Below are 17,892 nucleotides of genomic sequence, written 5' to 3' on the forward strand. Positions count from 1 at the left end.
GCAATTTTCCTGCTAATTGAAGGCATTAGATGGGTTTTCATAAAATCTGGGAAAGTATTAATGACAGTACCAGGTTTGAGGACAGAAAATTAAGGCTAGTTAGATAAAGCAAATCTAACCATCATATTCAGTGTTTCACAGAAAATACTGTAGACCTATATTTTCAAAAAGATTTATACAATAACACAATACACAACAATAATGCATATTTAAACCAAGGCTGCTGTCTTTTTCCTTGCAAGGTGCTTCACATACTAAAGAAATTCAGTTCATGAAGGTCCACCAGGCTTTGGCTATTCCTTTACCTAAAACATATTCAAAACTATATTTATATGGCATCACTTCAACCCGCTTGTAATTTTTTTTCTATTATCATTAAAACGTAGGATGTTCACACATGGTCCCAAACTTCAGTCTTAAAGGTCCATATTTTTATGCTGTCCTAGCTGCAGGCAGCATGCCTGCTCTCAACTCTTACCTTGCCCACAGTACACAACTCAGAGTGATATCCTGTACATTTGAAAGGCTGTCACAGTCTTGCCTCCACAACTCTCAGCTGTCCCTCCCAACAGTACCGAAAGGAATTATCAAAAGAGCCACCGTAACTCACAAAAAAGCCAATCAGTTGTGAAAAGTTTCATTTATTCATTCCCTTCCAAACATATTCAGGATGACAATGAGAAAACCCATTTGAAGTGCTTCTCCACTATTAAAAGTTACACTAATATGGAAAAAAATGAAGTTCTGAACGCTATACCTTCCTTTAGCTCTTTTTCTGTCTTCATTTTTCCACACACACATCTCCTTTTAGGAGGCTATACTGTTAGGATGCATTCACCAACAAATCACAGCACCGCAAGTGCTAAGATAGCCATCTCTTCATGTGTGCACCATTTACTGGTCTGGATAATGTCTATGAGGAATTAGAGACCTCATTTGGGAAAAGGTTCCGTTATTTTGTTTGATGGGCGGAAACAGCTACCTAATTTAATCTTTGTTACATGTAATGCGTATAAGGAGACATTAGAGCATCTGACAGGCACCCCTTTGTCTTATCTTCAAAATCAATACAAATACACATTTTATCAGTAGGTGAAAGTACATCAAACCATTTGTTGAAGTATAATGCCTGAGTGCAAAGGAACTGAGGTAAAGGTGCTAGGGCCTTCTTGGTGTAATAACTATATTTTTAATGGGCTGAAAACTTCAACTTTAATATTATTACAACATGTTTTGTATTAAAGTTCTTTTTATCAAGGTCATGTCCCTTGCATTATTTAGTTTTGCTGTTACACTGTAATGAGGTCTCCTTAGGCTTGTATTTCTTTTTTAAGCCCTCTTTTGTGGCAACTTCACCCAGCAAATACAATTATCACAGCATATATCAATAAAAAGACACAAAATGAAAATTAACAGCCAACTTTGTCCACATTTTCCCAGAATAAGACGACATCTGTGCCAGCATGGGATTTTTCTGTTGTAGTCCAGGAGTGTTCCCACTCTAAGATTCCAGGTAATAATTCCAGAAGTGTTTTCAAGATTGCCTCACTTGAAAGTTGCCCACTAGCGCTTCACCACGTGAGAAGGCAGCGGTGCTTTCGTGGCACTGACCCGCGCTGAGCCACAGGAAGCTGCACTGCCTGCACCAGAGCTGGGACGAGCCCAGCGCCGGGATCTCCCGCTCTCAGGCACAGTTGGGCTTCATATCGGTGCCGAACACCTTCATTGCACTGCAGTGTTTCCCACTCTGTTTTCAAATTTCATACCTTAATCCATCCCTGTACATTGCTATCCAAGTATTACAATACATTGGCCGTAAGACATGGCTAAATTAACCTTACTAAGGTCCTTAATCTTTATGTGGCCTTACTAATACCATTATATAGGTGTTTCTACTTACATGCAATATAATGTATTAATAAAACATACAAGAATGTCTATACTGACCAGATGAAAAAGGACAAAATAACTTAATAAGAAATAATTGGTGGGTTCCTAAAATATTAGTTTTATATAAGTTTTCTCATATATATATATATATATATATATATATATATATATATAAAAAAATGCACACAAATATATATATATGAAAAAGAATGTTAATACAAAACCAGATTATATTTTCATATACATGAAAATACATTTCTTAATATAAAACTAATGTATTCTGGTGGGTTTTTCATCTTTTAAACTTTTAAGCATGTGACACAAGGTAAATAACTGCCTGGAAGACATTCAAAACTGTTTCTTTGTTAGTGTGCAAATGAAAAAAAGTCTGTGTTGTCAATGGAATGAACCCCATAGGATTCAGATGGGATCTGGATCAAGCTAAACATCCGAATTTGGTAATTTAGAAAAAAAATATTTACCTAACAACATTTTTTGTTAACCCCAGATTTTAGACCTTTTACTCCACATGATTTCAAACAGTTGTGCTATAAGCCTAGGGACAGAAAACACTAAAAAGAAATTCAGCCTTTGCTATCCAAGAACACTATATGCATTAGTACATTAAACTATTTCCTCAGTTGAAAGATACGACCTGTGGACCAAATCATGGCTAATTTAAAGCTGAGAATTTGATTAAGGGTGACAGTTCAATACACTTTTCTTTTTCTGTTCCACTGATTTAAAGAATAACTCCAGCAAGAGAAAACACATGGGGCCAAAACACATCTAAGGTCAAGTTACATCAAGAGTGAATTTGGCTTAACTTAATGAATCATGCTGACAAATGAAAAACAGCAGTATGATTACAACGAAAGAGCAACGCTGCTTCAATTATTAATGAGACTCCAGGTAGAAAATTCAAAAGATTATGACAAGATTAAATGGACACCAAAAAAAAAAAAAAAAAAAGATGAGAAAAAAGCAGGTCAACAAAAACATGTCACCTACATCCATAATTATTTAGAAGTTTTAAAATACCAATATTTTTTCATGTGCTTGTGCAAGCAGACATACCAGATTTTCCCACTGAAAAAAAAAAAGTCTGGATGTTTTATTAAAACTGGAGTAAGGAAGGGTGACCATCATGCAAAACCTGAGTGAGAGCTACGCAGTATGTCAATCATCCAATCTGAAAGCCTTAATCCCCAGGAGAGCAGGAGCCAGATGGGTGTGAAACCTCCCGCTGAGAACTTGCTCAGTCTCCCAGAGTCAGCAATTTGGTCTGTTCCTGGTTCAAAACACAGAATCTCTGCCTCACTGTGAAAAGATTGGGACACAAGAAACTGCAACTCTTTTTCCCAGCAGAACACTGGAAGCGCATGAAAGGGCAGAAAATGTGACTGTTCAGGCACTCTGTCCCCTCATTCCTGATACTGAGAATGAAAAAAGAAATATATTATTGTATTTGCTATTCTAAAGAAAGAACACTCCAGTCGAAAGAAAAATACTGAAAATAAAATGACAATCTGAAACACCCCAACATGTTCTAAAACCCAAAGCTGCTGACCTCAGTTACGTCTTCTAGGCTCACCCAACTCTTTACTGACAAGTCGGAAATAAAAAACATATATGTTGCAAGAGAACCAAAAAAGGCAAGATTTTACCATACTATCAAGGAGGGAATAAGAAGCAAAGTGACCATTTTACAGCTATTCTAACAATTCCTATAGCAGTCAGTTTTGTATCCCTCCTTAAAAATTGTTCATTGAGAGTCCCACAAATGCCTTAGAGGAGATGCATTTTGATTTAAAAGTTGACAAATAAAGGTTAGCTAAGGATGCACCAGTGAGAAGTATGGAGTAAAGCTTGTTCTTTGTTAGAATTGAATGCTTTTATTTGAATTAACAATTTAATAGATAGAAATTTCTTAAAAGTCATCCTGAAGTTCCTAGGCAATTAAAACTAGCCATATTACACAAAACAGGATCGACAGAAGAAACTCATGGGGTTCTGCATGCTCTCCCTATTTGCCACTCCTTGTGCAATTCTGAGGACATGTTTACATAGAACTTCACATATCTTTATCACCATTACTTAGCTGCATAACACAGCACTGTTGGAATATTGGCTAAAGCTTCGTCAGATGAAGAAAAGGCAGATCATTTTATAGCTATCACACAAAAAAAAGCTAGAGAAAGCTTTGATGCCTGCCTGGAATAACACAAAACCATTTGTAAATAAAATCTTATTAGAAACATCAGATCCTGGGGATTACCCATAATTGCTTAGCAGTTTTATTGAAATATAAGCCAGTATCAAGTTCAATCAAAACTCTATTTAAGACTGTCACCTATACTTAGATTTAAAGGCAGGAAATAACACAAAACCTGTCAGGAGAGCAAGAAACTGTCTTTTTTCAATGTTGTTAACATTCTTTGGCAAGTGACACATTACACTTTTCCTGTACTAAGTATCTCTGCCTTCATTCTCTCCTTACCAAATGCTCTCCCTTAAATAAGCTGAAACACAGGAATGAAGTTAAGAAGACATTCAGAGCACTATCCCTCTTTTCTTTCCAACCCCCAAGCGATTCTGTGACCCGTAACTATTCATCTCCTTGTAGTTTAGTGTATTGATTTGTATGGAACTATTCCAAATACTTTTAAATACTTACGGTAGAAAATGATGTGCGAAAACTGAAACGTTAATTATGAGCTTCCTTTTTGAAACACAGGCATGTGTTTCCATTATGTCTGATCTTATATGAGAGTTATGTTCTTTCCATGTAGCTGCAAATTGATACACCAACACCCCCAGACACCCCATTTTTAACCTCAAGATTTTACATTCTCTTAACTTTCTAATTAGTCCATATTACATAGACCATATATATGAAGCACATACGCATTTGTTATACTGAGGAATTCCTTAGTCAAGAACAATATTCTTTGTCTTTAGCTCTCTTACCTACCTTCTGAGAGATTTCTCAGATTTCTAAGGTCCAAATAGCTCATTTGACATTGGCCAATTCATGGATATAGGCCAAACATGTCAGTAAACTGCATACAGCACACTGTAAGGCATGCCACAGCATAATTTATTTTTTTGGCATGCAATTATGTGCCTAAACTTCAAAAGGAAAAAGCACTGGAGAAAATAACCATCACCAGTATAGGCACTGCCCGCATCCTTCATATATACTCAGTTTAAATGTAAAACAAAAAGCAGAAAAATAAAACTTTAAAGAGCCACTTACATTAGCATTTTCTGCATTTTAAAAAAAATTTAAAAAAAAACAGCTTGAAAGTCTGGTGGTTCCTACCACAACGTTAGATTTTTACAACCAGTTTATGTAAGAACTTTCTCATTGGAAAAATTTTCCTTTTACTATCACTCATTCTCCTGTAGTTAGTTCATTGATAGCATTGGAGCTATTCCAAATATTCTTTATTACTTAAGGTAAACAAAGGTGTCAGAAGCAGGTTCATAGATAAAATCATATGAAATGAGAAGAAAAAAATCATGATGGCTTAAATAGAGATAGATAAGGAGTCAAACAGTGTTGAAGATAAAAAGATTTTCGTGACTTTCTGAACAGCATATCGAATGCAAAGTGTCTCAATGGGAACTTTTGTAGTGTATGAATGCCTACAGTTAAAGCAAAGACTTTGGCTGACTGTTTTGAAGATTATTTCAAATCAGACTGAGTGTGGCTGATTCTAATCCCACAGCACTATACAGAAGATGCTTGAGCTGTCTTTCTGCCATCCGCTTGTTTGCAACTAAATTTTAGGTCTCTAAGACTTCTGAAAGAGCATCTAATTTAATAGTAAAAACTCAGTATCTTAGACTCTCATACACGATCAATTTTTTATTTATAATTTGCATGAATTTAAATGTCATTCATAATGTATTAATACTATTAACTGTGTTGAGTTTTAGTGGCATGGTTTTTTTAATACTTTCTTAGCAAACAGATAAGTACGTAACACATACCTCAAAACTGACAGGTATATTGCGCTTCAAAGCAATTTCAAACACTACACTGATCTCAGACTTGTTTGCATCTTTATCTTCTTCTGATTCTTTTCCTGTTTCTCCATTCTGAAAATGAAGAATACATAATCATATTACAATTTTTAGAAGATAAAATATGTAATACGCTTCTCCCCCGATTTCTCAAAGACTTTTTTCTCCTGTCATGCTGTAAATCAGCGTTTGTACATCCTTCTCAGCACCCTATTATCAGACACCCACTGACTGTGAAGCCACATATAATGCACTTATGCGTCATAATAAAGGAACACATACACATTAGTTTATAAATTAATGATAGATGGCAAAACAACTTCTATGGATTTTAGTCTTATTAATGACATGGATAATAATAATCTGAATACACACTTCTTGTGTCGAACATGAGGATCAAACAGATCCTTTGACCTGTTTCTCAGTCTCTCTGTGGGTACCCCTTCCAAGCAAGGAAGAAGTCTTCTGTACTTCTTGGAAAGTACAGAAGACTGTACTTCTCTCCGAAGAAATTCAGTGAATCACCCCCACACTTTGACTGGGTCACCAGGTTACAGGTGTCCTCAGCAGGTCCAGCTGGTTAACGGCCCTTCCATCGACTTCCCTCTGGGAGTTATGACCAGTGTGAAAAGGTAGTGACAGAGAACAGCTTGCTCAACACAGAACATTATTTATTTATCCATAGGAACATAACAAACAGAGAGGCTAAGAGATAAAACAACAAAAGGCACACGCAAACATTATCCTGCCTAAAATTCAGCTTTGCTTTGCACTTTAGGTAAGTCTTATTTTTCTCAGACAACCACCAGCATGAGGATCAGTCAAAGACTTATCGCCTTCTGCAACTGCTACCTTTTGGTGTTTGTTCCTCAGACCACATCTTCCTTAGTTCTCAGAGGTTTCACTTGCAGCTACTTTCAAACTGCAAAGCCCTGAATCTTTCAAACTGAGATCTCTCAACAACCATGTAACCTTGGCCAGGCTCCTAATTTTTTATTAGTGGAGGTAAACATCAAAGAAACTTGGGCTGAATTAGGTGGGTTCCTGCAGAGTTCCCATCTTACATAACAAAGTCTGATCTAAATCTTCAGCCACCAGCATAGCTAAAAAATCCAGATACCGAAGTTATAAAATAACATTAAAAAAGCATTAGGTTCTTCACATCAACAATGAAATTTATCAGTCTTTTATCTACCATTTCTTAATTATTAATCTTTAAGATAACACAGGACCAAAACCACAGCAGTCAGCTATAGCATGCAGACTTGAAGCACTTTTTGTCTCATTAAGTGGTCGCAAAATTTTGAGTCTGAAAAAGCAATTTACATTCCTGACATTGATCTAGAGCTACATACAAAATGAAAATTTATAAAGTTTATAGAAACTGATGAAAATAAAGGGTGCAGTGCAAAGCAGTAACAAGGGTAGTTAGAATGAAATTATGTAGGACCTCTAGCTCATTTCATATAATTAAATGTAAAGTACCACTGAAATCAAGAATGTAGGTCATTATTTATAGGACAGGCAAAGCATTGATTCAGTGAAGGACTTAGGTTCACTGAGAAAGATCAACTGAACACAGTTAAAAGGACAATATTTTAAAGTAAAAATATATTTTGGGGATATAAAGAATACCAAACATAAAGAGTGGGGTAGTACTATTCTGTAAAAAAACTTAGTGAGAATCTTACTCAGTATTGTATTCAGTTGAGTTTGTGTTTTATAAAGGATACTGATAATCTGAAAAGCTGACAAAAAAAGCCACAAGGATGAACTACTGATTAGAAAAAACAACTTTACACTGAGACACTATGGAAACAATCAGTTCTATAAAAAGATTCAAAATTACTTACGTATAATCTGTAAATGTATATGGGGGAGAGATTTTTGGTATCTGTTTGTTACATTTAGCAAAGATAAGAAAATACCAATTAGATAGGAAATGAAGCTAAGCAAATTTAGAAGAAATACCTTGCAAATTATCTTTGAAATGGAGAATAATCAATCATTGGCATAATTTACATAAAGTAATATAAAGCCCACTGGACTGTCACCAAACCTTTAAGTCAAGAATTTGTAGGTTTTCTAGCTATACTCTAGCCTAACCAGATATATAGAGTCTAATGTAGAAATTACTGTTCAAAATTTCATGATTAATACAAATACATCAGTCCAGAAAATCCCCAATTGTCCCTTCTGCCCTTACAATTTCACTCCTTGCATATTTTTCCACCAAACACAGTAGAGAGCGTAACCATGAGTGGACAATATGGAGGATCATAGACTTTAAGGCTTAGACCTTAGTACTGAGCAATAAAGTTTCAAGCCTTAGTCATATGACTTCCTTAAGGAAGATAAAATATGTTCAGGAGTGTCTCAAGTACTTTGGATTTAAATTTGATCCTCATTCCACAACTGACACTTTAATTGTAAGGCCTTTCTTAGCCTCACATCTATGAGACAGCAGAGGTGCTTTGGCATACACACAATAGCTCTTTTATGAAAGTAGGTTCACAGGCACCTGTAACCCTGCCTTGTTTGCCGATTGCTTTTTGTTTCTGCTCACCTTACGCTCTTCTACACGTTTGCGCAATGAAGTATTAAGATGGCAATATTCCTCTTCAATGGTTTAACATGGGTAAAAAATGAATCCTTAACTAAGTTCAAAAAAAAAAAAAGGAAAAAAAGGAAAAAAAGGGTATCTCGAAATGAAAGAACATATAGAAGCCTGCATTAGGCAAACACGGTTACGAAGGTCAAAAGGTAAAGCCATGTATTTACTGTGCTATACTCCATGCATCCCATTCCAGTGAATTTCACTGAGTTACTAATGGGATGCAGGGCTAGATCAGTACCAGCAGGTCTGTCCTCACTCCCCTCTCTGCTCTCATTGGAAGCACAGTGGCAGTGACTGGGGGAGAAAGCTCAGTCAGTCACGTAATTGAGGCCAGCCAGACTCTAATGCGTACTGGCTCTGTTCCACGCATGATGTTTGAGGAATGGTGAATCAATCATCTTCCATGGTGGACCCAAGCAGGTCAGTTCTACTGAAGAAAGCAGAGTTTTACTGAGTTGGACCATGTCCTGTGGTGAGGGCACATTCCACCACTGCGTAGCAGCCCTGCGTGCACTTCATATGACCAGCAGCAGGGAGGAGCCTGAACCTCGGCACCATGAAGCCCTTAAACTCTACTTCAACCAACTTCCAGTTCTCTGGAGCGCTACACTCGGCTCCAGACGATGCAGATCTTTGTACTCCATCATGACCTAGGCATAGTGTCATCTCCAGCCTTTTCCAGTCACCTACAACTCTAACCCATGAAGTGACAGACATGTTTCTTCATGACTAGCCCACAATCAGCTCCCTTTACCCTCAGCATGACCAAGCCATGGAGGTTTTCCTGACTGAGGACTCGATTTAGTCTCCTGCCCACACACACCTGCTATTAAGATCTTACAGTATCCCAAGTAGTCTTCAACTGCTGCACCAAAAACTCACAGTGCTCCCACAGGTCTTGCAAGTACTATGTGAATGTCTCAGCTAATCTATGGTATTGTCTCCTGGTAAGTCCTCCCTATTTTTCTCATAGCTAACTGTGGATTTGATTCAGTTTACATATATAACTTATGGTGGTTAAGAGAAGAACTAAGTTACTTCATTAGCTCATGAGAGAGACAACACTATAGCATGCTACAAGAATTGAGGAAACTCAATTTGCCATGAATACATCTTCTGAAAGTATGCACATCCTAACAGACACTGATGTAAATAGACACTAAATAGACCCAATTAGGCAAGAATGTTAATTAAAGATTTTATTACTTTTGCTAGGTAATTACATATGTACTTGGGCTATGAAAAGTCAGCATATAAACCAAGTACATATCCATGTTACTTATATATATTCTTTACTTCCGTCTACCACTTCTTATCCTATGCACTTAGTGGTTTCATTTTCATTCTGATTAATGGATATCTTGAATTCAAAGATTCTTTTGATAAGATACAATATTAAACATATAATTTTCAAAAACTAAGAGTATGCTGAGTTAAAATATGTTTCAATAATATGAAATTCCCACTCAGGTTTGTGCTAAGGATTCATTATCAACCAATACATTTTTCTGGAAACCAAAAGAGAAAGGAAGGGAATTAACAATGAGAAAGGAAATAGGGATTCTTCCTAAGACTTTACATATTCTTTTTTAATAGTTTTCCTGTTATTAAAAAAAAATCAATATTAATTATAGTAAGTGATTTTGAAGAGAATTTCCTGATCCAGAAAAATAATATAGCAAAACAAAAGGGTGAGTCAACCTCTCTTTGGATCAAAGGAGGACGTAGACACAGGGTGAGGCAGAAAGAACAAAGATTTTTTTTAGTAGAGAAAATTATTTCCATTCTGAAAAAGCAGCTCAAAACTACCACACAAGACACTGAAGGTACTATTAGTAATGTTTTGTACTGTGCACAAGGGTTCAACAGGCGTCATCGGAAAGAGTGTACAAAATAAAGATTGTCTCCCCATGCATTTATTTTGGCTTACTTGACTGGGCAATTTTGTTATATTTGTCCTTTCAATTTGCAGATTATTCTGAGAGTAATTTTTCTGTTAAATATTTTTTAAAATATGACAAAATGTTTCCATTTTTAAGTAGCAATATATACCACTTACAAACATAGCAGTGAGAAAGCTAGCTATTTAAAAAGGTACTAATGGCTAAAAGCCTAAAACCATCAGATAGGTGATCAGTAGCTGTCAGTGAGCTCCGTCATGTTCTTAGGTACACTAGGGACAAGTCATTTAAACTGTAAAGATGACATTCATGGCACAACACACATTCAATATTAATAATTCATTCTACATGAAGCCACTGATTAAATGGACATTTTCTCCACTTTTGGTATAATCTGAAATATTTTATCTTATTTTTTACTTCATCACTGTTGGCAATCCCATCTTTAAAATGCTAACTTTTTTTGTTATTTAAGTCTAGTTTCATGTCAGGTGTGCTATTATAAACAAATAGCACTAAAAATTTGTTAGTATTGCTTCTCTAATTACTGAGGCTAATATGAAAAAAAAACACTAAAAATTAAACTTTGAAAAACTGGCAAATAAATTGTTAGATTTGGTATCTTAACGTGAAGATTAGGAACAGTTTTCTGAAACACAAACCTGAGGTAATTTTTCTGGAATAGGTTCATTCTGGAGAGCTTGAAGGGCCTTCATTGCAGCATTATGTCTAGCAGCTTGACGAGTCTTTCCTTCACCAAAAAACTCACTGTTGCCAACAGTTAACTGGACATAGAAAATTTTAGGCACTGGGCAGTGATACCTGGAAAGAAGTCATGAAAAGAAAACAGCAATACAAGTTACGAATTTTAACCATCAATTTTATGTAATATAGAGCAGTAGTTAGGGATAAAACATTACCTTTTCTCACAGAGTAAGACCTAACACTCAAATACATGGACTGTTCCTCAGCAAGGCCGTCAGTAACTCTGACAGCAGTTCCTACGTGCAAACCAGCTCTTCACCCACATTTGCAGGGCTCTGCAACGAGTGCTACTATACTTCAGCCCAACAGCCCAGCTCTGCTCTCTTCTTGGTTTGAGTCTTGAGAAGGTTAAACCTAAGGAGAACCGAAAGCTCTAGTGGAAGCCGTGCCTGGGAGACAACTCCTGTCCCACAGCAAAGTGGCACAGAGGAAGAAGGATTGTGAGGTCTCTCCTCTGAAACCTGCCGGCACAGCTCATCTCTTGGGGACAACAAAAAGTCAGATGGCAGAGAGCGAGGGACCTGGACAATGTACTTCTAGCCTCTTTTTAAAACTCAAGTATTGAAATTGTTGTAGAGGATAAGGAGTTCTCTTCCAAAGTGTAACAAAGGGTAGGGAGAAGCTCTTCTCCAACACTGCAATAGCCAAACATTTTCCAGGGACTAAAAGAAAAGCAGCAATCACCACCACATTGTTTTCCTATTTTTTGCTTCCTACAGAAAAAATTCCAAATATAATGGCAGGGTTTGTTTTTCTGAATATGCCTGAAAAAGACTGAAAGAAAGATAAAGCAAAAAATTCAATGTTTTCCTATGAACTGACACAGCTATTATTCCTCAAAGAAAGCAGTATCTTTATTCATATCATCAACTCCACATCTCTATTTTCAGTAATAAAAATAGCTAACCCAAGCCATAATCCCTACCCTGAAACCTGTCTCGCTAGCAGCTAATGAAGAAAGAGATGTAATGCCATTCTTGGGTTTGGGAGGTCCTGTCACAGCACTGTGACAACTAAATATAAGAGCTTGTCCACATAAGCAATTTCTACAGAAAAGAAGTATTCCCCCCCTGCCCCCGCCCGACTCAGAAAAAGCAATTCCGCACAGATAATTAGTTCTAGTCACTGTTAAAACTATAATCTTTTAAAAGAACATTTCCAAAAAGTCCTCTAATTATATTCTACATAGGTGAGGGAATTTGCTTCATACTCTGTGGTCTAGTCTGCCTGTGCTCCTTCCACAAACACAGGCTTTTCTAACACACTGGAGATTTAGTCCTTGGAAAAATATATACCTATCAGAAATGGTTTCTCATTTATGACAAATAACTTGTACATATTTTACAGCAATGTAAAAAAGCCCAGTATTCCAAAAGCGTGGCCAAAAGCTAGGTCCGTTGCAACAAAATGAGAATCACTCAAAAGCACAGCAAAGTACTACATTTTTCCTTCTTCCTCTTAAAGGATCGTTACTAAAGCATGCTCTCTCCCTTTTCATCTGTTGACATGGATGGTGATTTTTTTGTATGAAGACTTTCTGACTTTTCATCAATAATTGCAATTAATTTGTTTCAATTATAAAACAAAATAAAAAGTTTTTCAGCTAGCAGCATACTTCAAACCCAAACAAGTGTGAATAAGCACTCCAGTCTCAGTGTCCCTGAACTTTGTGCCTAATTCTAAAAATACGTTTATATGGAAAGAGCAAAACCATAATACTGGCTCCAACAAGCTTCTGGCTATAGGGCCTTGGAGGGGTGAGCTAAGTTGCCTTTACGACATGCAAAAAGTGGGTATTTACTTTGCTTTCCTATTTACAGTTTAACACAGTTATAGGGAATTATTAAGGCCTGGAAATGCATTTCCTTATGTAACATTTTCATAAAATTATAGAATAACTCAGGTTGGAAAGGCTCCTGGAGGTTATCTTGTCCAATGTAGCACCCAAAGCAGGGTCAAGCTCTGAAGTTACACTGTCTTGTTCAGGCATTGTCCATGGTATTGTGGATATCTCCAAGGATGAAGATTCCGCAACATCTCTGGGCAACCCGTTCCAGTGCTTGCCCACTCTTTCTGGAAGAACATTGCAATGCTCCTACATGTATAATGAAACTCAAACACCACGGTGCCATTCGTTAACAAAGCAACTGTCAAACCAATGAAACAGTTCAAGAATGTTAATTTCTATCGCACTCCACTATGTCCTTCGTTGCTTCTGGCATACAACATTCACCTTCTGCCTCCCTCTGCTTCTAAAAGGTACAAACACAATACCAAGACACTATCAATTTGACAAAATCTACAGTAAAAAGTACAGTGGCTTCAGAATGAGATTTACCTCAAAAAGAATGGTAGTTTTTAAAGTGAAAGGCAGAATTTCACCCTTTCCCTTGACTTAATGAGTTTACATAAAATGCTTCCTATAACAACATTTTCCTTTGATTTATTACTTTTATTTGGTTTGCAATATTGCTTTAGGGAATATTAAAAATAAATTTAGGGAATATGCAGGCAATAGATGTAAATAATACCTTGAAAGAATTTAATCTAAGAATCAGGAACAGGCCTTTGACACCAAACATAGGTCAAACTATATTACCAAAGTGAAAAATATTACACTTATTTAAAATGAAGGGAAAAATAATTAAAAGCTTCATCAGTATAGTCACGATCAACTCCACTGCTTCCACAAATGGCTTAGAGCTGTCTGTCCCTGGCTCCTCTACACCGCTAGCGTGATTCCTCTGAAAGTCTTTCCTTGGTTTACCATGGAAACACAGAATAGTTGAGGTGGGAAGTGACCTCTGGAGATCCCCTAGTTCAACCCCCCTGGTCAAAGCAGGTCAGTTAAAGCAGACTGCTCAAGGCCACTTCCCGTTGGGCTTTTAGTATCTCCAAGGTGGTTGATACAACAACCTGTCTGGCAACCTGCCCTGGTGTTTGACCACCCTCACAGTCAAGAAGTCCTTTCTTTTCTTATGATTAAATGGAATTTCTTGTATTTCCGTTTGTGCTTCTTTTTCACTGGATACCACTAAAAAGAGCCTGGCTCCACCTTCTTTACTTACCCCCTTCACGTATTTTATACACATTGATAAGATCCCCCTGAGCCTTTTCTTCTCCTGGCTAACCAGTCCCAGCTCTCTCACTCTCTCCTCAGATGAGAGATACTCCTGTCCCTTAACCACCTTAGTGGCCCTTCACCAAATTTGTGCTAGTATGTCCATGTCTCTGTTGTACTGGGGAGCCCAAAACTGGACCCAGCACTCCAGATGTAGCCCCTCACCAGGGCTGATTAGAGAGGAAGGATGACCTCCCTCGACTTGTTGACAACACTCTTCTAAATGCAGCTGAGGGTGCTGTTGGCCACCTGTGTTGCAAGGGCACATTACTAGCTCATGTTTAACTTGGTGTCCACCAGGACCCCCAGGTCCTCTTCTGCACAGCTGCTTTCCAGCCAGTTGGCCTCCATTGTGTCGTGATATATGGGGTTATTCCTGCCCAGGTGCAGGGATCTGCATTTCCCTTTGTTGAACTTCATGAAGTTACTGCCTGCCCACTTCTCCTGCCTGTCAAGGTCTCTCTGGATAGCAGAGGAATCCACTGGCGCGTCAGCCACTCCTCCCAGGTTTGTATCATCTGCAAACTTGCTAAGGGTACACTGCCACATCATCCAGATCATTAATGAAGATATTAAACAGTACTGGCCCCAGTATTGACCACTCGTCTACACCACTAGTGACTGACCTCCAGCTGGACTTTGTGCCACTGATCACAATCCTTTGAGCCTGGCAGTTCAGCCAGTTTTCAAACTGCCTCACGGCCCATTTATCTAGGCTATATTTCACCAGTTTGTCAATGAGGATGTTATAAGAGATAGTGTCAGAAGCCTTGATAAAGTCAAGATAAACAACATCCACCCCTTTCATCCACCAAGCTAGTCATCTCACTGTATAAGGTTATCCGATTGGTCAGGCACAATCTTACCTTCTTAAATCCATGCTGACTACTTACAGTCACCTGTCATTCTTAATATGCTCAGAAATGGTTTTCAAGATGATTTCCCCCATCATCTTCTCAGGGATTGAAGTGAGGCTGACTGACTTACTGTTTTCCCAGATCCTTCTTCTTGCCCTTCATGAAAATAGGAGTGAAATTTGCTTTCTTCCAGTCCTCAGAAACCTCCCCAGTCACAGCAATCTTTCAAAGATAATCAAGAGTGACACCGCTATGACATCATTCAGCTCCCTCAGCACTCATGGGTGCATCCCATCAGGGCTCATGGACCTGTCCCGTCTGTTTAAATGTTCCCCAACCTGATCCTCCTCCATTGAGGGTAAGTCTTAACCTGCTCCAGACTCTTCTGCTGATCTCAGGGACCTGGGACTCCTGAAGGCCAGTCTTATCAGTAAAGACTAAGATGAAGGCATTTTGAGTACCTCCATCTTTTCCATGTCCTTTGTCATCAGGTCACCTGCCCCACTCAACAATGGGTCCCTCATCTTCCTTTTGCTGCTGTAGAAGCCCATCTTATTGCCCTTCACATCACTTTCCAGTCTCAACTCCAGATGGACTTCAGTTTTCCTAACCCCCTACCTGCACACTTGTACAGTGTCTCTACATTCATCCTGGGACACCTCACCTGGGTCACAAACCCTGTTTGAGTTTAGTCAGAAGTTCCTTGATCATCCACGCAGGCTTCCTGCTGCCTTTGCTTGCCTACCTGCACATCGGGATGGATGGTTAAACCATTCATCCTGGACTCCTCCTCTCTTCAGGACTGTATCCCCTGGGATTCTTCCAAGCAGGTCTCTGAAGAGACCCAAGTCTGCTATCCTGAAGTCCAGTTTGTGATCTGTGATATTTGCCTTGTTCTCTCCTCTCAAGATCCTGTCACTATCTCATGGTCACTACACTGACCCCAACCTTCACATCCCTGACCAGTTGTTCTTTGTTTGAAAGTGTGAGCACCGGAAGGAGTAACCCTCCTCACTGACTCCTCAATCGCCTATGTCAGAAAGTTGTCACTGATGCACTCCAGAAACCTCCTGGATTGCTTATGCCCTGCTGTGATGTCCCTCCAACACATACTGGGGTGGTTAAAGTCCCCCATGAGGACCAGGGCCCGTGGCCATGAACCTTCTTCCAGTTACGTGAAAAAGACCTCATCTACTTCTTCTTGGATCATTCAGACTTCTTCTTGGATCATTCAGTCTGTAGGAGACACCCACCACAATATCACCCATATTGGTATGCCCTCCAGATCTGACCCATAAACTATCAGCTGTCTCTTCCCTCATCCCCAGGCACAGCTTCATGCATTCCCACCACTCTCTCACATAAAGGACAACACTCTGCCCTTGCCATCCTGGCCTGTCCTTCCTAAAGACCCTGTATGCATCGATTGCAGCACTCCATTTGTGTGAGCTATACCACCATGCTCTGTGATTCCATTAAGGTTGTAGCCCTGCAGCAGCTGCACACAGACATCTCATTCCTCCTGTTCATTCTCCGTGATAAGTGTGTAAGTGTATTGCCACTTCAGATAGGAACCCAAGTGTACTAATTTCCCCGAAAGGGTATAAGGACTTCCCCCTTTATGCTGTCCTGTAGGCTCTTCCTTTACTTGTGTGCATACACTTGGAGTTGGACCCCTTCAACCCTGTTTTGTTGGTTTTAGGGTCTCTCTTGTCAATATAACCCTTAAGTCTTTGCTTACTAACCTGGTCCATCACTTCGTCACTTGGTTATAGGTCAACTCCACTCTCTGTCACTTTAAAGCTCTCTTGACCAGATTGGCCAACCTGTTGATAAAAATGCTTCCCCCACTTGATCAGGTGGATCCTGTCTCTTCCAAGCACTGGTCCACAAAAAGGGTGCCACAGTTGTAAAAATCAAATCTCTGTAGTCAGGTAGTCATGCTTGTTATGCTCCGTGTGTCCCCTTACAGTATCATTGATGCCCACAATGAAGAGCAGCAGTAGGTAATAGTCTGAGGAACAGACAACCCTTGGCAGTCTATCGACAATGTCCCAATCCAAGCCCTCAGTGAGAAGCAAGCCTTCCTGCACAGCAGGTCAGGTTCACAGATAGTAGTCTCTGTCCCTGTGGTAGGAAGCTGCCCACTATTATCACTTGCTGCTTCCTTCTGGTGCTGCTGCAGGGCTCAGGTGCTTCGAGGGCTCCCAGGCCCTCATCTGATGCCATGGCACTGAAGTTGTCATTGCAGATCTGCAGGTGGAACAGAAGCCTTCCTCCTGGTGCCAAAAGTTACAAGCTTCCAGCCTTTGCCATCACAGGACTCCCTGTTTCCCAGCCCAATAAGCACTGACTCTCCCTGCTCCTCCTTTGGTATGGTTGGGGATTCAGGCTGTTGTACCTGCAGGGTCTTGGAGAAGATCCAATTGATCTCTTACTCATCAGCTCTAGTGATGTCAGCACAGTTTGCTGACATCTTCCTGCATCTCCTTTACTTGGTAATACTGATCCTCTGACAGTGCACACCTCCTGCAGATAAGACCACTGCCTCCCCATCCCAGCTTCCAGCACTCCCTGCAGCTGAAGGTCTGGAGAGCTGCATCCTCCCTCTGGAACTAGATCTGTCTTGAGGTCTCTGATGTACCAGGGATAGCTGCTCTAGATGGTGCTAGGAACTGTGCCACATGGGGCATCACCACCATTGCTGAG

At 39.2% G+C, this 17,892-nt stretch overlaps 1 protein-coding gene across 5 annotated transcripts in view; it reads right to left on the reverse strand.

Annotated features, from left to right (window-relative positions):
* Positions 1-17,892, reverse strand: part of STAU2 (staufen double-stranded RNA binding protein 2) — a 175,402-nt gene that overhangs the window by 109,230 nt on the left and 48,280 nt on the right. For all 5 annotated transcript variants that reach the window (XM_075494819.1, XM_075494820.1, XM_075494815.1 and 2 more), the window contains 2 exons: positions 11,103-11,262; positions 5,890-5,997 (listed from right to left, as the gene is read on the reverse strand). In XM_075494819.1, the coding sequence (XP_075350934.1) occupies positions 5,890-5,997; positions 11,103-11,262 (268 nt within the window). The remainder of the gene's footprint in view (positions 1-5,889; positions 5,998-11,102; positions 11,263-17,892) is intronic.

The sequence above is a fragment of the Mycteria americana genome, chromosome 2, assembly GCF_035582795.1.
Source record: "Mycteria americana isolate JAX WOST 10 ecotype Jacksonville Zoo and Gardens chromosome 2, USCA_MyAme_1.0, whole genome shotgun sequence".
Taxonomy (NCBI): Eukaryota; Metazoa; Chordata; class Aves; order Ciconiiformes; family Ciconiidae; genus Mycteria; species Mycteria americana.